The sequence below is a fragment of the Chrysemys picta genome, chromosome 3 (assembly GCF_011386835.1).
Source record: "Chrysemys picta bellii isolate R12L10 chromosome 3, ASM1138683v2, whole genome shotgun sequence".
Taxonomy (NCBI): domain Eukaryota; kingdom Metazoa; phylum Chordata; order Testudines; family Emydidae; genus Chrysemys; species Chrysemys picta.
This window is the reverse complement of record NC_088793.1, coordinates 122029969-122052785: the sequence shown is the minus strand read 5'-3', so window position 1 is coordinate 122052785 and position 22817 is coordinate 122029969. Positions and strand designations below refer to the sequence as shown.

The 22817-nt window shown below is 40.0% G+C and overlaps 1 protein-coding gene across 6 annotated transcripts in view; it reads left to right on the top strand.

Annotated features, from left to right (window-relative positions):
* The window catches only part of PRKN (parkin RBR E3 ubiquitin protein ligase), a 1174462-nt gene that overhangs the window by 426623 nt on the left and 725022 nt on the right, over positions 1-22817 (top strand). For all 6 annotated transcript variants that reach the window (XM_065590384.1, XM_065590382.1, XM_065590383.1 and 3 more), the window contains exon 4: positions 17022-17140. In XM_065590384.1, the coding sequence (XP_065446456.1) occupies positions 17022-17140 (119 nt within the window). The remainder of the gene's footprint in view (positions 1-17021; positions 17141-22817) is intronic.

Below are 22817 nucleotides of genomic sequence, written 5' to 3'. Positions count from 1 at the left end.
TAGTGCATCTTGTGAAGAGGTGCTATGCTGATGGGAGAGCGTTCTCCCATTGGCAAAATTGCTCCACCTCAATGAGAGGTGGAAGCTATGTCAGCGGATAATGTCTCCTGCCGACACAGTATGGTGTAGACACCGCTCTAAATCAATGTAAATTAGTCACTCAGGTAAGCGGTGGTATAGACAAGCCCCTAGTGTCAAGCTTTTAAAGCGGCCTTTGACTCTGGGTATGTCTACACTGCAATGAAACATCCACGGCTGGCCCAAGTCAGCTGACTCAGGCTCATGTGGCTGGGGCTGCAAGGCTGTAAAGTTGCTGTGTAGACATTCGGCCTTGGGCTGGAGCCTAGCTCTGGGACCCTGCAAGGGCCAGCGGTGGGAGTTTAATTGCAGTGTAGACATACCCTCTGAGGTTAACTGCAGAAAGTACTGTGGAATGTTTGCTTGTGCACACAGTCTTGTTCAGGAAAGAAATGAATTTTCTGGGTTGGGATTTTCAAATGGAAAAGTAATGTGGCGTTGGAATCAGCTTGAGGAGAGGGGCAGAGGCTGATGCAATCTTGAGATGGAATCTACCCTGGCAAATAGGACAACAGCAAAATAGCTGGATCTAAGGATAGAAGATACAGTTGTCCTAACTTATTATTAATTATTATTATTATTTATTTGGGTTATCATAGCACGTAGGAGTCCTATTCATGGATCAGAACCCCATTATGTTAGGTTCTGGGCAAACATAGAACAAAAGAACGGTCTGTGCCCAGCATGTCATGGCTGTGTAGGCTACACAAATATGTAACTACTAGCTCCTACTATGAATCTGATTCCATAGAAGTCTAGTTAAAGAAAAAAATATTTATTTATGTCTGATCAGACAGTTTTTATTTTTAATTATTGTTCTCTTTATTTATGTTTTTCAATTATTATATTTTAAAGCCTGGTTTTTCACTTTTTAATAGTTTTATGTCTGTAAATATTTAGCGTAGGATATTGTCAGAGCTGAAAATAAATGTATATACCTTTGTTCTTCCCTTATCTGTTGGATGCTGTCTTTAATCAAGGAGCAGTAACTGGAGAAGAAGGGAAGCCCTAGTCTAACTAGGTTCTAGTTTGCATTACATTCTCAAAAAACAAAACTCACCCAGTCTCTTGGCAGAGCTGGCCATTAGGTCTGTTTCGGTAGCTGTGATAGTTTCAGTGAAACCAGACTTTAATATTTGACTTGCAATTTTGAATGTGTAAATATCTGCAAATATAATTTTAACATCTAAGTTTTTTGTCTATGAAAATATCTGATTTCTACACACAACCTAAATTTACACATGCAAATTACTTAGTGAGATATCATACTACCTGTGTGTGCAAATACAATTAATAAACAAACTCACTTGAGTAATCAAAATTACATACTTGATATTTTAGACTTGTTTTGAAATTTGGTCCTTAGTTTGCTTAGATTGCTTTGAGATGTTTAGGTGTACTGTGAATTTCCTACTCTTTATCACTAATAATTTTCATAAGAAAACATTACAGGCAAATGGTTCAAAGTTCCTTACATGCACTGAATTTGAAATGTGACAGAATTCTAGTAGGAGGAAATTTTAATTGAAATTAAGTTACTTTTTGGTGATCTTAGTGACAATAATTGTGCTGAAGTACTCATTTCTAACTCACTATGGGGCCTCTCACAAACAAAAAAATCTCATTATGCTGCATTGTTCAATGGGTTTGTGTTCTGCACATTATTGATGTACAGTACTTGACTTGTTAATCAAACAGTTTTCATTTTGCTGAGGTAAAATGATCCTATTGCATCTTCAAGCATTTTGACATTACCTCTGACCATCTCCTTCCTATAGAAAGCTATATCTTTTCACCACTTTGCAACTAGAACACATTCCTTTTTGTATATGAGGCTTCATTATTGTAATCCTCATCAAAAATTTGTAAGAATTGCTACTGAATATATGCATATTTATGAGTTAGATTGATTATTAAGATAAATCATTTCTGTATTGCTCACAGGCCGTTCTCTTTGATTAAAATAATGGTATAACATTTAATTCAGAGCTCACAAAAGGCAAGTGAATGTGTTGCTGGCACCATTGCTGATGGCTGCTTCTGCCCAAAGTGTGGATTATTATCAGCTAGTCTGAAACACAGGTCTTTGTAAAATGGCAAACACTGTCTTACACTTTTCTATCTATACAATAGGGCACCATTATTGGAAGTTGCCTTATAATTTGGTCTGTTCTCTGTTGTACGTTATGCTGGTCCAGCCCTTATCTTTTCCTAGCTCATCTTTGATATAATTCAGAAGCTCAGCTATGTACATCCAGTCAGGGAGAATATCCTCTTTCCTAATCATCTTTCTTGTATTTTATGACTTTCTTCAGTTTAAACCCTAAGTGATTTCTTCATTGTTAATTTTTTCCAGTATTTTTATACCACTTTGATAGTGTTTTTAGTTCTCGTCTCCAGCGCTTAACTTTACAGTGTGTGCAAAACATCCCTTTGGTAGTATTTCTCTTCCTCTGTTCTCTCATTCAAAAGCAGCAGACTGCAGTGTTGCTATCTGATTCCTTTTCTGTATTATGAGGTGTGCTGTTGTGATTATAGATTTTCTGGGCTTCAGGTTCTCTGAAGAAGTTGAAAATGAGGTACACTGGACGGACAGTAGTTTTCTAGCTGGGTAATCTTTCATACAGTCCTCCCCTGAACTTGGCAGAGCATGTGTTAGGTAACATTAGAGATCTCTATGTACAATTAGTGTTTCAGGAACAGCAAAAGCTGCTCCATAGTTAAGTTGACGTTAGCTTTCCATTATGAGTCTGATTTTTCAACAGACACACTTCTCCATCCCACCCCCACAAAAATTAACCCTCCTGAAATTTTGGTATGCCATGTGAAGGACATGGCATGGGAATGGCTGTTATATTTCATGAATATTATATATTCCATCTGTCTGTCTGACTGTTATTGCGCTGTTTGCTATGTGACTACAAGGGGTTAATTCAAGCATGGGTTTCTTGCAGGTATGCAGGAAAGGGGACAATAGCTTTAAATACCCTCCCATTACTGATACTTAAAAGATAATGTTGGGATCATTTCCTTTGAAGTTTTACCTCTGAGCATGCTGAGCTCAACAGTCTGATTTGGCTTGGCATGGGGGCACAGGGCCGCCCAGAGGATTCAGGGGGCCTGGGGCAAAGCAATTTTGGGGGCCTCTTCCATAAAAAAAAGTTGCAATACTAGAGAATACTATTCTCGTGGGGGCCCCTGCGCAGCCCGGGACCTGGGGCAAATTGCCTCACTTGCCCCCCCCCCTCTTGGCGGCCCTGTGGGGGCATCTCAGCTTATAACCACAGTGGGGATCCAGCAGGAAAAACTACAACAGAGAACTTCAGATGGAGAAAAAGACTGACTTTGGAGGACAGGAGAAGGTGACACAGACTGAATCCCCCAGTCATCAAAGATTGGGGTGTTGGGAGTAAGATAGTTCTACCTAAACTTTAGATAAAACAGATATGTGTGTAGATCTCTTATTTTGTTAAAAACCCTTTTCTCTTTTTATGCCATGTTTCTATTGTTCAGATAAAATAAAAGATTGTTTTGAAAATACTTTTTTGTTTCACTGTATTCACCATTGGTCACAGCTCCAGAAGGGTAGACTTGCAGCCACTACTCCATGTAAGCCACTTGAGAAATTACAGGTGGCACAAAGAGTGCTGTCCCTTTTCTCACAAAGTGTACAACCCTGTGAAGTTTAAGCAGAGTATTCTTTCCTTCCTTCTGGGTTATTTTATTGATGTTACATATTACATATTTAGGTAACATTTCTGTACCTAAAAAGAACAGGAGTACTTGTGGCACCTTAGAGACTAACAAATTTATTAGAGCATAAGCTTCCGTGGACTACAGCCCACTTCTTCGGATGCATACCTAAATCATGAGGTTGATGGATTTCCACTCCATACGGCTAAATGCAGTGCCTTGCATAATGACATAATGCATCCGAAGAAGTGGGCTGTAGTCCACGAAAGCTTATGCTCTAATAAATTTGTTAGTCTCTAAGGTGCCACAAGTACTCCTGTTCTTTTTGCGGATACAGACTAACAAGGCTGCTACTCTGAAACCTGATTTCTGTACCTGCATATGTGTGTGTGTGTGCATTGATTAGAAAGAGATTAGTTTCCTATCTTATTCCAAGCACTGAGTTATTTCAAAACACTGTTCCATAGGTTAAAACAATGCATGTTCAAAATTTCCATTATTACTGGGTTACTGTGGCTTATTTAAAAGCACTACTTAAACTTTTCTCTTTCACTTTTAAAAAAGTGACATAGATTTTATTTTAAATTACTTAATTATTTTGTTCTAAACATGAATGTTTCCTTCCACCAGGAGTTGGGGTCTGACTGAATATTAAAAGAGGCATCAAAAAGAGCATTTGCTTATAATAAAGTTTTAGAGAAGTAAAACAAAGAAACAAAAAAACAAAACTAGACACTCTGTGTCCGCTCTGAAGTGCTGATAAGCCCATCAGATCTGAACAAATAAAAAAGTTGAAAAGCATTAACAGAAACACAGGAAATGAAAGAGCACTTCTTAAACAACATGCAATTTAGAATGTACAGTATGATCACTATGTAATTGACAAAAAGACAGTTAATATTTTAAAAATATTATCTTGGGTGAAATGTTTTTCAGAAAATGAGGATGTAAGTGCACAGCATAATCACTTTGCAAAGCTTAAGACAGCAGCTTAAAACTTCAAAACAGACAAGAGAATTCAATGAAAATATAAAAAGCTTTCTTTTCCAGCAAGGTTTTCCACTGAGAAGAATTCTGCATGTGCTTGTTTTCATTATTCACTACTGTATCTGCTAGTGATGTGCAATATTTTAGGATATTTGCAGAAGGAAACAGGAAATATTTGAAAACATTTTGAGAGGTTCGGGAGAAATTGAAGGTCATCTTGTTTGGTAAAGACCTGTGGGCAAACCCTGACTGTTCCTTAGGGTAAGTACACAAGACTTGAACACATCATTCCACAGGATAGGGCTTGGTGCAGGAGGATTCCACAGCATCGACCAGTGTTCTACTGGAGTTCCTTCTATAGCAGCACAAAGAAGGGGTGAACCTGAGGGCAGGATTGGGTATGACCAATGGACCTATGACTATGCAGACCCACTAGTCAAAATCTCAACCTCCCTTTCATAGGGAGAACACTAGACGAGCAGTGTTACTGTAGTATCAGCTCTGCGCCACTTATTTTTACCCACACATAAGTATACATCCAAATTCGCAAAGTAGCTGGGCAAAATGACTTACCAGTGAACTTTCAAGAATTAGGTTGATAGTTCTCTTTCTTTCACACACACACACACACATACACACACACACACACACGATATTAATGGAGTGAGGCTGCTATATTGCTTTTCAAGAATCTGGGGGGCTAAAAGGGGTCACGAAGAGAACCTCTAAGAATAGCCAAGCTCAGAGAGGAAGCTTACGCTGAGGCTTACGTTACTATTTTTTGAGTTACCAATAAAGCCAAAGGCTAGGGAGTAGGTGAGTTTGGACACTAACTCTGGGTCTGTCAAGGATGAAATAGAGATTCATATTAGTTCCAAAGTAAAGCTTGAAAGTTCAGATCCATCTGTTCAAAAACTGGCTCCATAAATTATATGTGCATTCTTTGGGAGATCACCCAACCTGCACTTGTGTGAATTAACATATATTTGTATGTGTAAAATGGGTAAATGCAAGTTTCCATTTCCACGCATGGATGCTCATTCTGTGCGTTCAAATGCAGGTTAGTTTTGAAAAGATGGCTCTGAAAATTATGTATTGTGCAATGTTACTTTAAGAAGCAGATGCCATTTGTCTTTCATATGGAAGACCCCTGAGGGAGCAGATAAGTACATTTATTGTGGGATGCAGCATTGACCTTCTGGACACATTAGAACTTGGAGAGCTAGAACCTGGGACCATAGAGGTGTTGTGCTACTGACCCTGTGAGGCTGGGCTATGCAGGAGGTACCACCCACCAAGATCTGAGTGGTGGTCCCTCACAGCCCATGGATTGGCTGGTACCTGCTTGTGATATGCCCTAGAATTCTGGTTTGTGACTATAGTTTGTCCTTGAATTTGGTATTAGATTGATGTCTATAACCTGACCCTGCCAGCTCCTGACACCTGACTCTTGGTTTGCTTTCTGGCCTGTCTTAGACTCTGATCTCCCGGTCACCTGACCCTGCCTGCCTTCTGATGCCTGATTCTTAGTCTGTCCACTGGCCCATTTTGGACTCTGACCTCCTGGTATCTGACCACTAGGTCTGACAGCCCACATCTCAGTCATGACAGTATGTGCTCTGCGGTGCAGGCTTCAGGGCACCTGGGTGCCTCTTTCTGAATTTCCAAGTTTTGCTAGTTGGGTCCTATGTATCATTTGCAGAGTTGTCAAGTCATGTTATTTTCATGAGCGGTCTGATTTTTTTCTTTTTCTTTTTAAGTGACTCAAAGTTCCATAATGAATTTTTGGCTTTCCAAACAATTGCTACCATCTTTTATTGTTCTCCGTGGGACTGACTCACACTGCCCTGAGTGGAGATGGCCACCACTGGGCTACGTGGCTTGGAAACTAGACAGGAAACTGTGAGGGAATAGGGTGATGTGGAGTGCAATATGAGGACTGTCAGGGAGGACGTAGAATTTGCACCATCCATTCTTTGCCTTGAGTTTTGTATTGAATTAACCCCCATCTCAAAGCAAAACTCATTTTACTTCAGAGTATGCTATTTGCATGATTTTGACTATCTCTGAAATGGCCCTAGGCGTCTGTGAACCTTAGAAACTTCCCATGAAGTTGGTCTGAAAGTGGGTGTAATGAAACTTGAAGCCAGATTACTTTTATGTGGATTTCAGATTGTTGCAAGAATTTCACACAGCTGAGTCCCCCACATACAAAGCAGGTTCAAGTGGAAATGGATTCGTAATATCATCTATGAGAGAAAGTTCAAATAAAAATAGTAGGTCAGTTCCTAAAGACCTTACTTAGATTTTACTCAATAAATCATATGGACTTAAGTGGTAGTTTGACCAAGAAGGGACTTCAGGATCTGGCTGCTAGCCATTATGACTAATATTTCCTGAATAACCAGACATGCACATCAGAATAATTGACCTGTATAATATGTGAAGCACGAACGGTATGGTTAATGCTGAACAGGACAGGAAAAAAATATGATTCTCTTAATCTCCTTACGAACATACTCATCTTACAGTTTAAATAGAAAGACAATACAAAACACAATGGAATATACAGGGGAGGATTCTGTTTAGAGCATCTTTCTCTATGCATTTGTATATCAGATAGTAAAGGGAGAGGCCAGTGACAGTATTTTTGTTGATTGATAGCATATGAGGAAGTCAGCTTTGAAGAGGAATTAGAAAAAAGAGGTGGTGTTTCACTGGGATGAGGAGAGAGTTCCAGGCAAAGAACATAAATAAACAGCCTCTTGCATTCATGTCTGCATTAATATTTTTGGCTGGTGAAAGCTCTATAATTAAATGAACTCAATCAAGACATCACCAAACATTTTTACCGAGCCTGTACATTAAAAATTTGTTCTTGCAGTACATGGCTTTGCTTGCTCCTACCTGAAAGTGACCTTCCCTGTACAGCAAGGAAAATACATTTTCATATCTCACTGTATTTTTTTGTTTTAAATTTGTACACCTCGAGTGTATGTGTTCCCCCCCGCCCCATTCTGGATAAAATTCCTCACTGGCAAGACCAAAGCACAGCAGCTACACAGAGTTCCATCTGGCAAGATTGTGCAGTATGCCATTCAATTTTAGAAATGAAATAAAGCCAGCACTGAACAGTCAGGGAAACTGAAGAGCAAAGGGGAAAAAAACAGATAACTTGTCACTTTTTATTATTTTTATTAAGCAAAACAACAGGAGTTTCCAAAACCATTTTTATGAAAGTAAATGTTACATTTCCACAAATCTACTGAGTTTAGTCCAGCTTTTATCAAAGGACTAGCGCATTGGTTTAAAACCTGCTTTTATCAAAGGTCTGGCTGCTAAAGAAGGCTATTATATGAATTATAGGAAAGTTTCTAAGAAAATACTTGTGCTTTTGATTTAGGTATATATTAAAACCCTTCTGCCCATCACCCCTACAGTAAGCCAAGAATTATAGGATTGGGGCCTTAGGTTGTAACTACCTACTTGTGAGGGTTAAACCAGTAGTGGATGCACAGGGGATGCACAAAGTCAGCACATTTTGTTTATGCAAATATGTTTAAAATTTACTGTCACAGGATGGGATGGCCCTTTAAGGGAGTTGATTTTAGCCCCACCTGTGACTAATCAGCTGCCTTGGAGATGGTGAGCTTAAAAGACCAACAAGCATCTCAATTGTTTGTCAAAACTCTAGAAAGGTTCCTGTAGAAGACCTGGGGTTAGGGAAAGAATATGGAAAGGGGCTTGGTATACCTGTCTAGATTAAAAAGCTGACTGGGGATACCCAGCTGTGTAGGCAGTGGCAGAAGCCTTGTCTGGAGTGTTGGTAGGTGGAAAAACCTGGTTTACCTGTCTATATGGATGTTGAAGTGTATGTTGAAGTGTGTTTGAACAATGAAAACATACATCAGAAAAGGGAGTGAAATATTGACAGTGTGATGGGAGCTTCATTGACATGGCTGGTGAATTGGCCCCCCTTCGTTGGTGTGTGAATTGCCCCCCTCCTTGAGAGTGGGGAAAATGAGGTAGGGGAAAGGTCTGATGCTGGGTTTGGGTAGACCCTGTTATACTCAGATTGTATAAAAGTTATCAGAAGTAATAGAGAGGTAAATGTAATGAATGATCTGGCTGTAAAAGTGAAAAAAAGCATCCGTATCTGAGACCACTTGTTAATTTCAAATGGGGGAAATTCCACGTCCAACTGGTATTAAAAGGATTCTGGCCAATATTCAACTTTTGGACACATTTTCTGGATACTTCTCTGAAGCCAAATAGCAAAGGAGTGTAACCCTATCCCTATAATACTTGCAATGTGGCTAGTTCAGCTATTTCTTACCGTTTCTTCGTGGCCAGTTCTGAGCTTTGACCAGAAAAAATCTGGCATGGAGAATATCATTAGAAAGGAACAGAATGAGATTGATTACTTCCAAAGCCACTTGGAAATATTTTAATGGTGACCATTGCAAATAGCTTAAAACTGTCACCCATGTAACTCAAGGTACTAACAGTCATCTTTCAATATATGGGACCAAATGCTTACTGACGTCAATGAAAAGCCTCCCATTGATTTCAGAGGGCTGTGGAATAAAGTCCATGACTTTCAGTAAGGGCATGAGGTAATTGTGAAGTTATATGGAGATATTCAAACTTGCACTATTATTAGTATTCTTTCCAAGGCAGTTACTTATATGTACTAGATCACTACTGTGACGGAAACAGGAACATACAGAAGGGAGCCCACTTGTTAGTGAGTTCAGATGCATGTAGCTCGGAGGCTTCTGTGCCACCTCATATCCCCTCTTGCTTCAGTTCCATTCTTTTCTCCTCACACCTACGCATCTAATATAATCACGAAGGACTACATCAAGCTTTTCAAGGCAACTGAAAGCTTCATTGAAATGGCCAATTTTTTGTCTTCATCAGTACCATGACACCATGTTGCATACATAAGTATTCACTGTGGTTCTAATTACAAATCATGTCTCATTTATTTAAGGAGATATTTAAGATTGTACCTCCCTCTCTGTGCATTGCAGTGGGCTTTTGTAGTCTATACTGGGGAACAGTTATGTTTATTAATGTAATAATTCTTGACCTATCATCCATTGCTGATGATATAGGGAAGATAAACTTTCAAATTGGATTGTTAACCCCAGTGATGACTGATTTTTAACTATTTCCTCTAAATGAGGAAATCAGAACAGTTTTTGATGACATTAGAAGTATGAAAATAGAGTTGTGATGACTTTAGGAGATCTTATATTGCCTTATAATTAATAATCTTTCTTTCATGCTGTATTCGCTAATGCGTAAAAGAATATGAAGAAAATAAAACAGTTGAAACTATCTTTTTATCGTCTATAAGTTGGAACTGCAGCAGGCCCACATTCAAGGGCAAGGCTTATCCCATGTCCAAAGTTAAGTCTTTAAATCACCAGCATTAGTAGGGTGGCATGTGCCTGCCTCTGCTGGGAACACTGGAAACCCATAATATCCCGAACAGCTCTTGGGACACTTAATTGGTTTCTCTATGATTTACCTCTGTTTTTGCTAAAATTCTTGTTCATAGTTTGAATTTAAAAAATGCTTAAAGCTAGATTTATTCTCTGCTCTATGCTCCAGGGACCATTTTAGCCTTGCTACCTCTTAGCACCTTAGTTTGGATGGACTTAGTTATCCTCGCTAAAAATCCTGCTTCTTTTGCCTCTTGCGTTGCTTTACGGTTCCTAGATATGTGTTCTGGACCTTACAGATGCCTATATATGGTTAGACATATATGCTCAGCCACTAGATGCGTCTCAGGTTTCTGACAGCAGAACCGTACCAGTGTTGTTGTTTAAGCTTGTGTCAGTACCATATGTATTTTGTGATTTTTTTAGCAGTTCTACAAAGAATAGAAGCAGTGCATGTTTTTTCCTACTCGTGTGACTGGCTGACCAAGAACAGCACACTTGAAGAAATCCCACCATTTCTCCACTTTACCACTGAAGGGCTATAGTCACTAGCTTGCTCCTCAGAGTGAATTGGAGTACAAAGATGCCCTATTGGACATGCTTCACTTCAAAGCCTTCCTAACTCATAGTAGGATCTAAAATATTGTGGAACTAGCCAAGAGGATGTTTTGATTGGCCTGGTGACCACCAGAAAATTTATGGTGGCCTGGTCATGCCCTTAGCAAGTCCCAACCAGAGGTGACATCATCAATGATCAAAAGCCATATAGAGAGTTTTGTACTGTATTTGGCTGATAGGCAACTTCTGCGATGCTCCAGCTTGGTAATGGTCCAAAACCAATATGCAGTTAGAAGAGCATTTCCATATTCCTCTGAGCCAAAATGGCACAATCATGGATGCATTCTGCCTAGGGTGGGGAAGCACTTGCAGAGGGGCTTCATTATCAAGATATTTGGTGTCTCCAAAAGTTATCCTGCTACATAAATATTCTGGGGACTGAGGTGGCCTGGTTGGAAGTGGACTTTGAGAGCCCTCATATCTCATAAAGTGGTCCTGATTTAAAAGAAGAATCAGGCCACCAGTTTTACATAAACAAAGGATATAAAAAGAACAGGAGTACTTGTGGCACCTTAGAGACTAACAAATTTATTAGAGCATAAGCTTTCGTGGACTACAGCCCACTTCTTCGGATGTACTCCTGTTCTTTTTGCGGATACAGACTAACATGGCTGCTACTCTGAAAAGGATATAAAAGATCTTGATTCTTAATCATGCAGTGGCAAGACTAGGCAATGTCTCGCAAGACGTTCCTAGATGCCTTTTGCCTGGCAGGAAAGGGAAATTTTATCAGAGCAGGCTATGGGGTTATAGAGTTGACAAGTGGTGACCAGATCAGAGGATGATAGATCTTTCTTCTGAGGGGAACATCCAATATTGTCTGCCACTCCACTGAACACCAGGACCCTTGTGTTCTGTTTAAGACACCTGATAAAGATTTCACTGGTGATGGACACCTTCATTCACTTTAAGGCAGTAGGAAGGATAGAATTTCATGATAGCTACTCCCCCATTCACTATGTTAGCAAAGGCCCTGAATAAGCCCAGTAGAGATACATTTCATGAACTTTATGGCCCCCCATTGGCTAAGGCAAACATGGTTTCCAGTCCTGATGGAATTGATGGTGATCTTACCACATCAGATCATAAGAAAACAAGGGATCTCTTTACATCTACTCAGGGTTCCTTTTCCCTGTCAGCGTGGTTTCTGAAAGGGTAGTCATCCTAGCAGCATTGAAGCAGGTTGTGAGATGAACATACCAACATGTGGGAAAGGATTCATTTGGCTGCATTTCAGTGTTTCATGAATGAAAGTAGACTAGTTTTTCTGCATCCCATAGTCATTTTCTGGGGCCTTGTTAAGAAGTCACTTGTGTTTGGGGAAATTCATGTGGTTCTGAGTAACAGGATGAAAGCTCCTTTTGAACCACTGAGAGATCACATTTCTAAGGTTATTTTCCTGATAGCAGTGACTTCAGCTTGTAGAATGTATGAGCATCAAGTACTGGTGACTAATAAAAGTTGCACTGTTCTTCTTTAAGGATAAGGTAATGTGGTACTGTGGTCTCATAGTAAATGTCTTTCAAAAGTCATGATGGAATTTCACCTATTGTAGGGCAGACTCATATCCTCTTCTTAATTGGTGATAGCCAAAAAGACATAGCAGTGGCACTCCTGCCAGTCACGTATATGGAGCATAGACCAAGAACTTCTGTAACTGCACATTCTCTGAAAACAAGAATTGCAAACACAAGTACAACTAGTTTTCTCTTTAAAAAAATTACAATTCTATAAAACCACAAAATAAACTAGTGGTTAACTTTATTTTTTTTATTTTTGTGTGTTATGCACATCTTCAGTATCAGAACTAACACTTAAAATGGGACTTCAGTTTTTTAATTGGTAATTGCTGTATCTGCACAGTCTAGCTGAGTGCCAGTGTTATAAAATATTAATGGAAAACTTCATAAAAACCTATAGAGCATGATTGAACGAGGGAAGACGAGGTTGTAAGCTTGATGCTGTAGCAATTTTAGTGATTGCTGGCTCAGTGCCATAATTACAATTTTGTATTAATAATGCCACTTCAGAGCTGGTGTTGTGCATAAATCAGATTCCTTTCTTGTTTTCCCCCTTTCTCCCCTTTAAAAGGGGAACCATTGGAATATATTCTGAGTCAAAGATGTTTGCTAAGATTCATGCTAGCACTTCCTAGAATAGATATGGTTAATGCTAAACTGTTGTAGTTTGATGTACAGTATGCTCACTTTAGGCATGTGTACCTTTTAAATTCTGGCTCCTCTTGCCCCCATTCCTGGTGATGTTGCTCACTACACAATCCTAATATGTTGACTACAAGAATGTGGGATTGGAATCAATCCAGTTGCCTAAAATAGTTGTTGGGTTGCTGAAAGTCTCCATTTAACTCCCTACCTAAGATCAGAGCATCCCCCCGTAATGCTCTCAGTCTCCAGCAGCCTTGCTATAGGAAAGACAATCCAAATGTTATTCTGCATCTCTGCACAGGTCTTTTGAGTAACTGCTCCAGCTAGATCTATTCTAAATATGTTTCTTGTGTGTTAACCCCCCTCCCCCAAATTAAGTTTATTCATAAATGAGAAAATTGATCGTACTGAGTGGAAGTAAAAGTCAGGTTGAGACATTGTACTCTGCAAGGTTTAACCTATACAGTAAATCTGCAATATTCCTCAAACCAGGTCTCTAAGATTCCCCTCTGTTCTTATTGTGACAGTAAGTCATGCTTATTTAGGGTGAGTTACACTACAAATATTTTGCAGTTTACTCTCAATAATATATCTCTCTGTCTAACTGGGAGGTGCCTAGCATACAGAGCAGATGGAAGATATGATCCCTGCCTCATGTAGTTTATAAGGTAAATTGAACATGATATAACAAGCAGGACACAAGACAGTTGGGAGTGCGGGAATGGAGTCGGGAGTAGAATCAATGACACTACATGTTTACTTTCCTCGATGAGGGCTAGCATACAGCATTATGTGTGGTGTTTGATGACTTAGTTAATTTCACATGAGACCTATTTATGCTATGACTCTTGAGGATGGATTTGAATAAGGAGAGCGGGTAATGACCTTGTGGATCCACTCAGAATGAGCATTCTAAGCAGCAGGGCTGATGTGGAAGAAGGTGTGACGTCATTTATAGGAAAAGCAAATTAACTGGATATCAAAGTGGCATTGTTAGCAGAGCCAAAAGGTGGGAAATGGAGATGCAAAAATAGATCTGGGGCTCAATCTCCCTCTGTGTTGAAGTTATATTTTGTGCATCTGAAAGTGGGGAGCCAAAGGAAGCCAACTCTAATGACCATGATTATCTTGATGACCTCCTGCAGCAGCAAACTACGGTTGTGACTACTTGATACATGAAATATTTGTGCTGCATTTTTGTTTTGTTGACTATCTTGCTGTTCCCATGTTAAGGAGATGCAAAAAGGAAAGACTGACCAGTTTGCAGACTGCCTTTAATCTTTTTCAATACACAGTGTTTTATTTCTTTGGATCTGAGCTCAAATTCAGCCCAGGTTAGTAGTGCCTGCAAGTCATTTAGTCACACTAGGCAAACAAGTTGTGGGTCTCAGTGTGATTACTAGTGGATAGATATCCAGATTTTCAAAACTCTGTCACATTTGGCACTAATTGAGGCCCTCAGCAGAGATAACAAGTATTGAATGGGCAAGCGGATTGACTTCCCTCTTACTCTTAAAGGTGCCACCTGCAACTCAGAGCACATTGATAGAGCACTGTGGAGAGACATGCACTGTTGCTGCTTGTGTTGTACCTGCTGAAAGGATAAGGAGAGGACTTCATTTAATTTACAGAACTATATCCAGCAACTTTCACAAGGTCTAAATTCAGTTGAAAATCCTGTTATCGGTTGTGTCCTTCTGCGGTCATTTATTTTCCCTCAGAGAAGCATAATAAAAATTCTTAGGGGGTAATATAAGTGAAGAGGATATTAAGGACATTACTGTTGCCCTCTGGAAGAGCATTTTGTGTTCCTGCAGGTTTGGACACTGATCAGAGATGGGTTTTTTTAATATTATTAAGTGCTCACTGGAAAATGCCTTCTTTCAATAATGTAAGTGTTCTCTGGAGTCATTTCTTTTTCTTTTGGAAGATTTTACTTTTTTTCCTGTACAGCCCTGTGAGTAATTAAGGTTTGGGAGCTAGTTGCATCAGGGCGTTTAGGGAATTCCTGAATGTGAATAACATGGAATTGGTTTCAAATAACATATAACAGTACACATTCTCTTTATTATTCTGAAGGGCATGCAAAAATGTAGTAAATATGGTTTACTTTACATTATTACACCTAATATTTTCTAAGGTAGCTCAGTGTGTGTTCCAAAGCTACTCAAATGTCATGTTACTAAAAGAAAAAATGGAGATGAGCATAGATACTTGTGAATTTTTTTGGCTAGCAAGCAAAGCAGATAATTCTCTCTTCTTCCTGCTGCCCCACCTTACTGGTACTAGTAAATAAGATTCAGTCCGTAAGTTGCGGGTAAATAAATAGCATGAAGATCATCAGACTGATTGCAAGAAGTTAATACTCAAGAATTTACTATTATCATATTATGAATTAATTCAATAGATGAATCACCCATGACTTATCATCTTTCAGTTTTCATGTAATTGTGTGACTCATGCTGAAAGATTTCCTCTTCACTAAGGTAATGGAAAAGTTCATGTTTGGTAACCTGACACTTTAAGCATGTTTTCAATGTGTTTTCAATGTGTTATTGGTGAGTAAAATTAAAATCATAAGACCATACTGGGTCAGACCAAAGGTCCATCTAGCCCAGTATCCTGTCTTCCGACAGTGGCCAATGCCAGGTGCCGCAGAGGGAATGAACAGAACAGATAATCATCAAGTGATCCATCCCCTGTCGCCCATTCCGAGCTTCTGGCAAACAGAAACTAAGGACACCATCTCTGCCCATCCTGGCTAATAGTCATTGATGGACCTATCCTCCATGAATTTATCTAGTTCTTTTTTGAACCCTGTTATAGTCTTGGCCTTCACAACATCCTCTGGCAAACGGTTCCGTGGGTTGACAAACAATTAAAAACTGGGAAGTAAATGTTTCTGGAGATTTCAACCATTGGGCACAATCCTACAAAGCTTTAACATTTATACAAGATTACTTAACATATTACTAACTATTTAGGGGGGAGATTTTCAAAGGCCCGGGGGGAATCAGGCATTCAACTTCCACTGAAAGTCAATGGGATTTGTATATCTAACTTCCCTTTGTACCTTTGAAACTCTTCTCGTTAATCATCACCCCCCCCCCCCAACATGTGAGGTAGGTAAGCAGTACCCAGCTCCTCTTTGCAGACAGAGAAACAAAAGGAGAACGGTTAAGCACTGCCTCAGAATCAGGAATCAAATGCAGTAGTTCCTTATTCTCAGACTTGTGGCTAGGTTTAGAACATGCTGCCATTAATGCTGTTGAGCTATCCTTCCTAGGGGCTGGAGGTCACACACGCTGCTTAGCTGCAGGCAGCCAACTTAGAGGGCATTTCAGGTAGCATAGGTGTCATCAATGGCAGCTTGGGTGCTATAGCTTTTAAAAATAGAAGACAGTGTCTTTGTGAACCCCTGGATCAGTAGCCTCAGACTCAGTTTTCCTCTCGCTGTCAGTGGTCTCCCTCTGACTGGTTACTTAGTTTCATCTTCTGGCCAAATCAAAAAGCCTTCCCCTTCCCCCACTGGGTTAAATAAGAGTCCAACAAGCAGGACTACAAATATCTTCACCCTGTTCCATTTTCTGGATCACAATCCTCTTCCCAGGGCCTGTGAAACCACCTCTTCTTGCTTGCAGGGGTTCAAAAAGTCCATACCATTATGGGTGTTGGCCTTTAAGGGTAGGCACCAGGAATAACACTCTTGCTACTATCCCAAAGACCAGACAAGGGTGGCTTTAGGAGGGAGAGTGCAAATAACTTATAATTTTTAGTAGGCTAAAAATTACATTTAAAGAAGATATGCTCTAGTTCAACCACAGCAGTGGGACTTGAGGCAGAAATTAATATATGGAAGTCCTATGACGTGTTACGCAAGAGGACAGAGTAGATGATCACAAAGGACTCTTCTGGCCTTTTAAATCTATGATTCTGTAAAATTTATTTTTCAGTTTGTTTGTTTTAAAACACTCCAGACTAGTTCTGATTTCAGTGCAAATTGTTTTCTTTGTTTTCTTTCCAACAGGTGCAGCTAGTTACAACAGTTTTTATGTTTTCTGCAAAAGTTTCTGCCAAACTGTGAAGCCTGGAAAACTGCGGGTCCGTTGCAGTACATGTAAAGAAGGGACACTGACTCTGACAAGGGTAAGCAAGAGATTTCAAGTTTTTAAAGAGGTAAAAATTATGTATTGAGAAATAATATAAACATATTAACTGCTGTTTATAGCTTTGAAGATGAAATCAAAGATTTGTAAACATTTTATTTATCCTTCCACTTCCACTCATTTTTTTATTTTTCTTTTTTTTTGCTCAGTTCATTCATGGAAAACTTTTCAAACTTGCACTCTGATCTTGCAAAGACTTGAGCAGGTGCTTAATTTTATGCACTGTGGGAAGTCCAGTGGGCATATTACATCTGGGTTCCACAAGACTCTGAGCATTAGGTGCTGAGACCTGGATCCACAAGGGACTTTTAAGCACCTAGAATATCACTGGAACAACATTGTGATTCACAAACCCTGAGTTAGGCACCTAGATCCCTATACAATGAATGGGGAGAGATTCAGAAAATTCCAGAGTGGACCACTGTAATCATCTTGTATAACACAGGCTATAGAATTTCACCAAAATAATTCCTTGAGTGGATCTTTTAGAAAAACATGCAAACTTGATTTTAAAATTGCGAATGGCAGAGAATTCACCACGGCCCATGGTAAATTGTTCCAGTGGCTAATTACACTCACAGTTAAAAATGTGTGCCTTATTTCCAAACTGAATTTGTTTAGTTACAACTTCCAGCCAATGGATCGTGTTATACCTTTCTCTGCTAGACTGAAGAGCCCATTATTAAATATTTGTTCCCCATGTAGATTATTATAGACTATAATCCAGTCACCCCTTAATCTTCTCTTTGAGTTGTTTGAGTCTATCACTTTAAGGCATGTTTTCCAATCCTCTAATCATTCTTGTGGCTCTTCTGTGAACCCTCTCCAATATAGCAACATCCTTCTTTACCACTACCCCAATTTTTGTCATCTGCAATCTTGATCAGTGATGACTTTGTTTACTTCCAGGTCATTGATAAAAAGGTTAAATAGTATAGGGCCAAGTGCCAATCCTTGCAGGACTGGACTGAAAATACACACACTTGATGATTCCTTGTTTACAATCACATTTTGAAACCTATCAGTTTTTAATCCATGTAATGTGTGCCATGTTAGTTTTATATCATTCTAGTTTTTTTATCCAAAATGTCATTCAGTACCAGGTCAAATGCCTGACAGAATTTTAAGTCTAAGAGATAGGCGCTTAAGGATGCACAAAAGCCAGCATGTTAGGTTGCTCCCTGCCTAAGTTAGCCAGTAGGAGATGCCAATGAGAGGGGAGTGTGCTAAGCCCCTCCATTCTCATGGAGATAGACACTTAAGTCAGGGCTGCTGGGAAGCACCTACCTCTGCTAGAAATCCACAACTGGAACCCCTCTACTGGAGTAAGGAGGCTTAGGTGCTGTGGTAGGGTGCTATTAGCAGCTATAAATAGACCCCCTTTGGGGAGCCTGCATGCTCGTCACTTACCACACTCAGGGCACTGGGTAGTTAAAGTAGTAGGGAGTTAGTCTGATTGGGTTAGTGGGGATCACTTGCACCTGTAGGGATTCTGATGCGATAATTAGTTCACCAGCTGGATTGCTCAGAGAAGAAAGCAAGCAGCATAAAAGGCTGAGCCAGGGAGCAGGAGGAAGGACACTTTGATCTGCTGCTATATTGTGCTGTACCTGGAACATAAGAGAAGAAATAATAATAAAGATATTTGGTGAAGGTACTGGTGGAGTGTGTCTGCTGTTCAGTCACCAGGAGGGCTTGCCAGCCCAGGTTTCCAGGGCTGGAGTGAGAACTTACACCTTTTGTGGATCTGGGCACTTAAGTCATTTTTTGTGAGAATGAGTTAGGCACCTGCCTCGCATCACCCAAAAAGGCCAGAGGAAGTAGCGTACCCATGTATAACTTTAGTCCAGTGTTTAGAGCACTTACCTGGCAAATAGGAAACTTGGGCTCAATTCCTCTCTTAGGCAACAAGGGGGAGAGGATTTGAGCAGGGGTCTCCCTGCTTTCTCAGAGTGCTCTAACTACTGGGCCATGGATAGTCCGATGTGAGAATCGCTCCTATTGAAGCTGTTCCACTGTGTATAAATAATTTAGTCATTGGAGCAGAAGGACTGGACTCCTTTGTCCCGCGCCGCTTCCCGCAGGCCCCATTGGCCTGGAGCGGCGAACCGCGGCCAGTGGGAGCCGCGATTGGCCGAACCTGCAGACCCGGCAGGTAAACAAACCGGCCCGGCCCGCCAGGGGCTTTCCCTACTCAAGTGGCGGCCCCAGTTTGAGAACCACTGCTCTAAGTGGGTGCCCTAACCATCAGGCTGCAGAGTGGGAACCTCCACCTTCATTTACCCCATGCCAGGTTTTGAATGGGACCTGACCCTGTAGGAAACCTCTGAATGCACCTATGAGATTGGGCCCCAGAGACAAGATAGGTGGATGAAAGCCTATATTCTCCCATTTTGTGGATTACTCTGGCCTTGGGTAAGAGATATGTGTCTAGGCATCTCCAGTGAGGCAGCAGTGTACATGCCCAGAAGCAGAAACTTAGGCACCTAAGGAACTTTTACTGCAAAAATGTAGGTGCCAAGTGAGTTTAGAGTTGGCTTGGCTGCTGCCTACAGGGTTAGGCGTTCCCCAGGCCGGCACCCCAGCAGTCGCCTAGGTTGCCTGACCCTAAATCTGGCTCTGGTTTCATGCGACAGATGCCTGTTTACTTATAAACAGCTCCCTCATGTGGCTCTGTATTGACTGATCAATTGCCAATAAATATACTATGTGTTGTTACTAGTTCTTTGGATCTATATGCTGGTTTGGTTAGCCCACTGTGACTTCATCTGGTCAGCAGAGTTCCAGTGTCTGTAGCCTCACAACTTCAATCAAGAATTTGTTAAATGTTCACCAGAGTTCTAAAAGGTTAGTTCCCAGAGAGACCAGGAGGTAGCAGGTGGAATCCGAGGGGATTACTACCACCCAGAAGGAAGGATAGGGCGGTAGCCTGCTAACACCAGCTGCCATATATAAAAGGAGGAAGAATTAAGTAGTGAATATTGTGCATGAACGGAAATTTAGGTGGTAACTGTGTACTTCTGCTTTTATCCTCCAAAATGTTGAGCACTTATATTGGACTTGGGTTGCATCCTAAAAAAGGAAGGATGTTGGTTGAATAAGTACATATATCTCCAGAAAGGGGACGACTTAGAGGACTTTTTGTTTGAGGCTTGAGGAGTTTTATTGCTTATACACTGGGGAGTGAGAACTTTTCTTATATTGCCTGAAGTCTATCGCCTGAGGTTGCTATAAAAGTGGTTTCATTTTTTTTCAGAAGAACTGAGCACCCACAGCTCCCATAGATTTCAGGGGGCTTTGTGTGCTGTTTGGCATCTTTGGAAATCAAGGTACTTTTAATAGGTGTCTACATTTGGCCTTAACTTTGGTTCACAAAGAGTGGTGGGTTTTGCTTTCCATTTTTTGTTCAATAGCTTTTGAGTGTTTATGTCCAATGCTTAAGGGAGATCATTTTAAATGAAAAATGTCTATCCTCATTTAAATATAAAGTGTGATAAACATTGCCAAATTGTTATTTGAATTGTTATTCAAAAACTTCTGTCTTTTAGACAAAACTTTAATGTTATGCTTAAGTCATTTGAGGGTCCCTTTAACTTATTATTGAGGCTTTGAAGAAACATATTGAGGCATTCCAGCTGAACAATTGTAAATGTATCTCAATCAGTCAATTCTAATGATATGTGGCATTGTAAATTGAAGACTCCCACAGAACCTTTGAGAAAGATCGCTCTTTTTTGTATTTCGAGAAACTAATTAATGGAACTTTCTTAGGGGTATTTCTCTCTAAAGAGAAAGAGGGGCATGGAGTAAGGTCTCCTGACTCCAATCTCTGTTTCAACAGTGATTCCCTCTATGGCTTTGTGCAAGTCACTTTAGTCAAGATTTTCAAAAGTATTTTCTAATTTTGACTGTCTCAAGTTCTGGATGCCCCGCCTTAAACACCTGGGTCAAAATTTTCATTCTTGTGTGTCCAAAGTTAGACGCCTGTATCCATATATAGGGACCTAAATAAGAGGCCTGACTTTTTCTGAGGTGCTGTGCATTTGCAGATCTCATTGACTTCATTAGAGGTTGTGTTTTCATCACCTCTGAAAATCAGGTTCTTTTGGCATTAACCTTTCTGCCTCAGTCTCTCAGGCTATAAAATAAGGATAATTCAGAGAGCTGTTTGAAAGACTTTGAACACAAATAGGGATAAACTTGTTTCTCTTTGACTTTCATCTTAATTATTAGTCTTAAATACCAAAGCATGCAGAAAAGAACAGTGTGGCTCCACCAAGCAGCCCAAACTTTTCAGGTTCCTTCCAGAGTTCAGGTATTATCACCTTATGAGAGATTAATGAGCTGCAAGAGAACCAAGAAGTTAGATTCCATGTCACAGACATTTTACTGGGCCATCTTTTTCACCAAAGCTACGTTTTAATATTTAATCAGTAATGGTTTCAATCAAATCTACATTAAAATAACTTGACTCAAAATTGTCTTTACCTCATATTTATAACTTTGGTTCATATTCAAATTTATATTGTCAGCTAGATGTCAAAACTGCTGAAGAAAAATGCTGTTTTTAATAGCAGAAAATGAAGGGAATTGTCAAAGAACTGTCACATTTCCCTTTGTGTTGCTAACACAGAGCACAACTTAGGTTCTTGTCCATACTCCCTGACTTTACAGAGTATGTTTTTATTTTGCTGCTTCAGAGACTTAAGCAATAAAGTCCTGAGACAGGATTGCATTTACAGATTCAAACAGACCTTAGCATTAGCTTCCTCATGCTCATTATTCCTAGGGCTTGTCTCTGCAGGTCTTCCTATTTCTTCATCTAGTTTTCTCTTAGCTCACAGATGCTCTGTCTTCTATTTTGAGGAGTTGGAATTAATGAGAGCCATCTGATATGCCAGGGTGAGTCATCAGAATAGCTGAACATTTCCACATAGAGTCCTAAAATCTGACAACCTATCACAATACCCTTGCCTCTTCTGTCCTCATCTCCTCCCTCCCTCTTCAAACGTCTCCCTTCTGTTTCCAATCCTTTTTTCCCTTTATGCCTTTTTCCACATCTTTCTGTCTCTCTCTCCTCTTTTCCATTGCTTCAGCCATCCTAGTTGGTGCCAGTTTCAGGACTTTGAGTGCTGCAGCCTCTAGTGATGTAATCTTCCAAAACTCAACCCACTTCTTATAAGTTACTGGAGACTGTGGCTTCAAAGGAGACAGTCCATTATCATATTGCTGACACAGCATAAACATGATGCCAGAAATAAAACTGGGACTCTAATTGTCCTGCACGTAGTAGACGTTTTACCAGTGGGCTTCCTGGGGCATTGCCCCACAAAATATTTTTGGATACTCTCCTCATTCTTGGTTCTACTTACAAACTTGAACCCAGTAACATTTAAGCTGAGTCAAATTTTGAAACCATTAAGGGTTTGAAGTTCTTATATGCGTAGTCTTAACTTTGGCAAAATCTAACTGAACTTCCACATATTTGAGATTCCCTCATCACACTTTTCTTATTTGGAAAGATTCTAAGCATTGCTCTTAATTTTGATAATTAAAAAAAAAGACTGAGTCTCTTCCCCCCACTCTGTTCCCCATAGTTCCTAACAACCCTACTATAAAGACCTTAGTATAAAAAGCTCTAACATGGCAGATCTCTC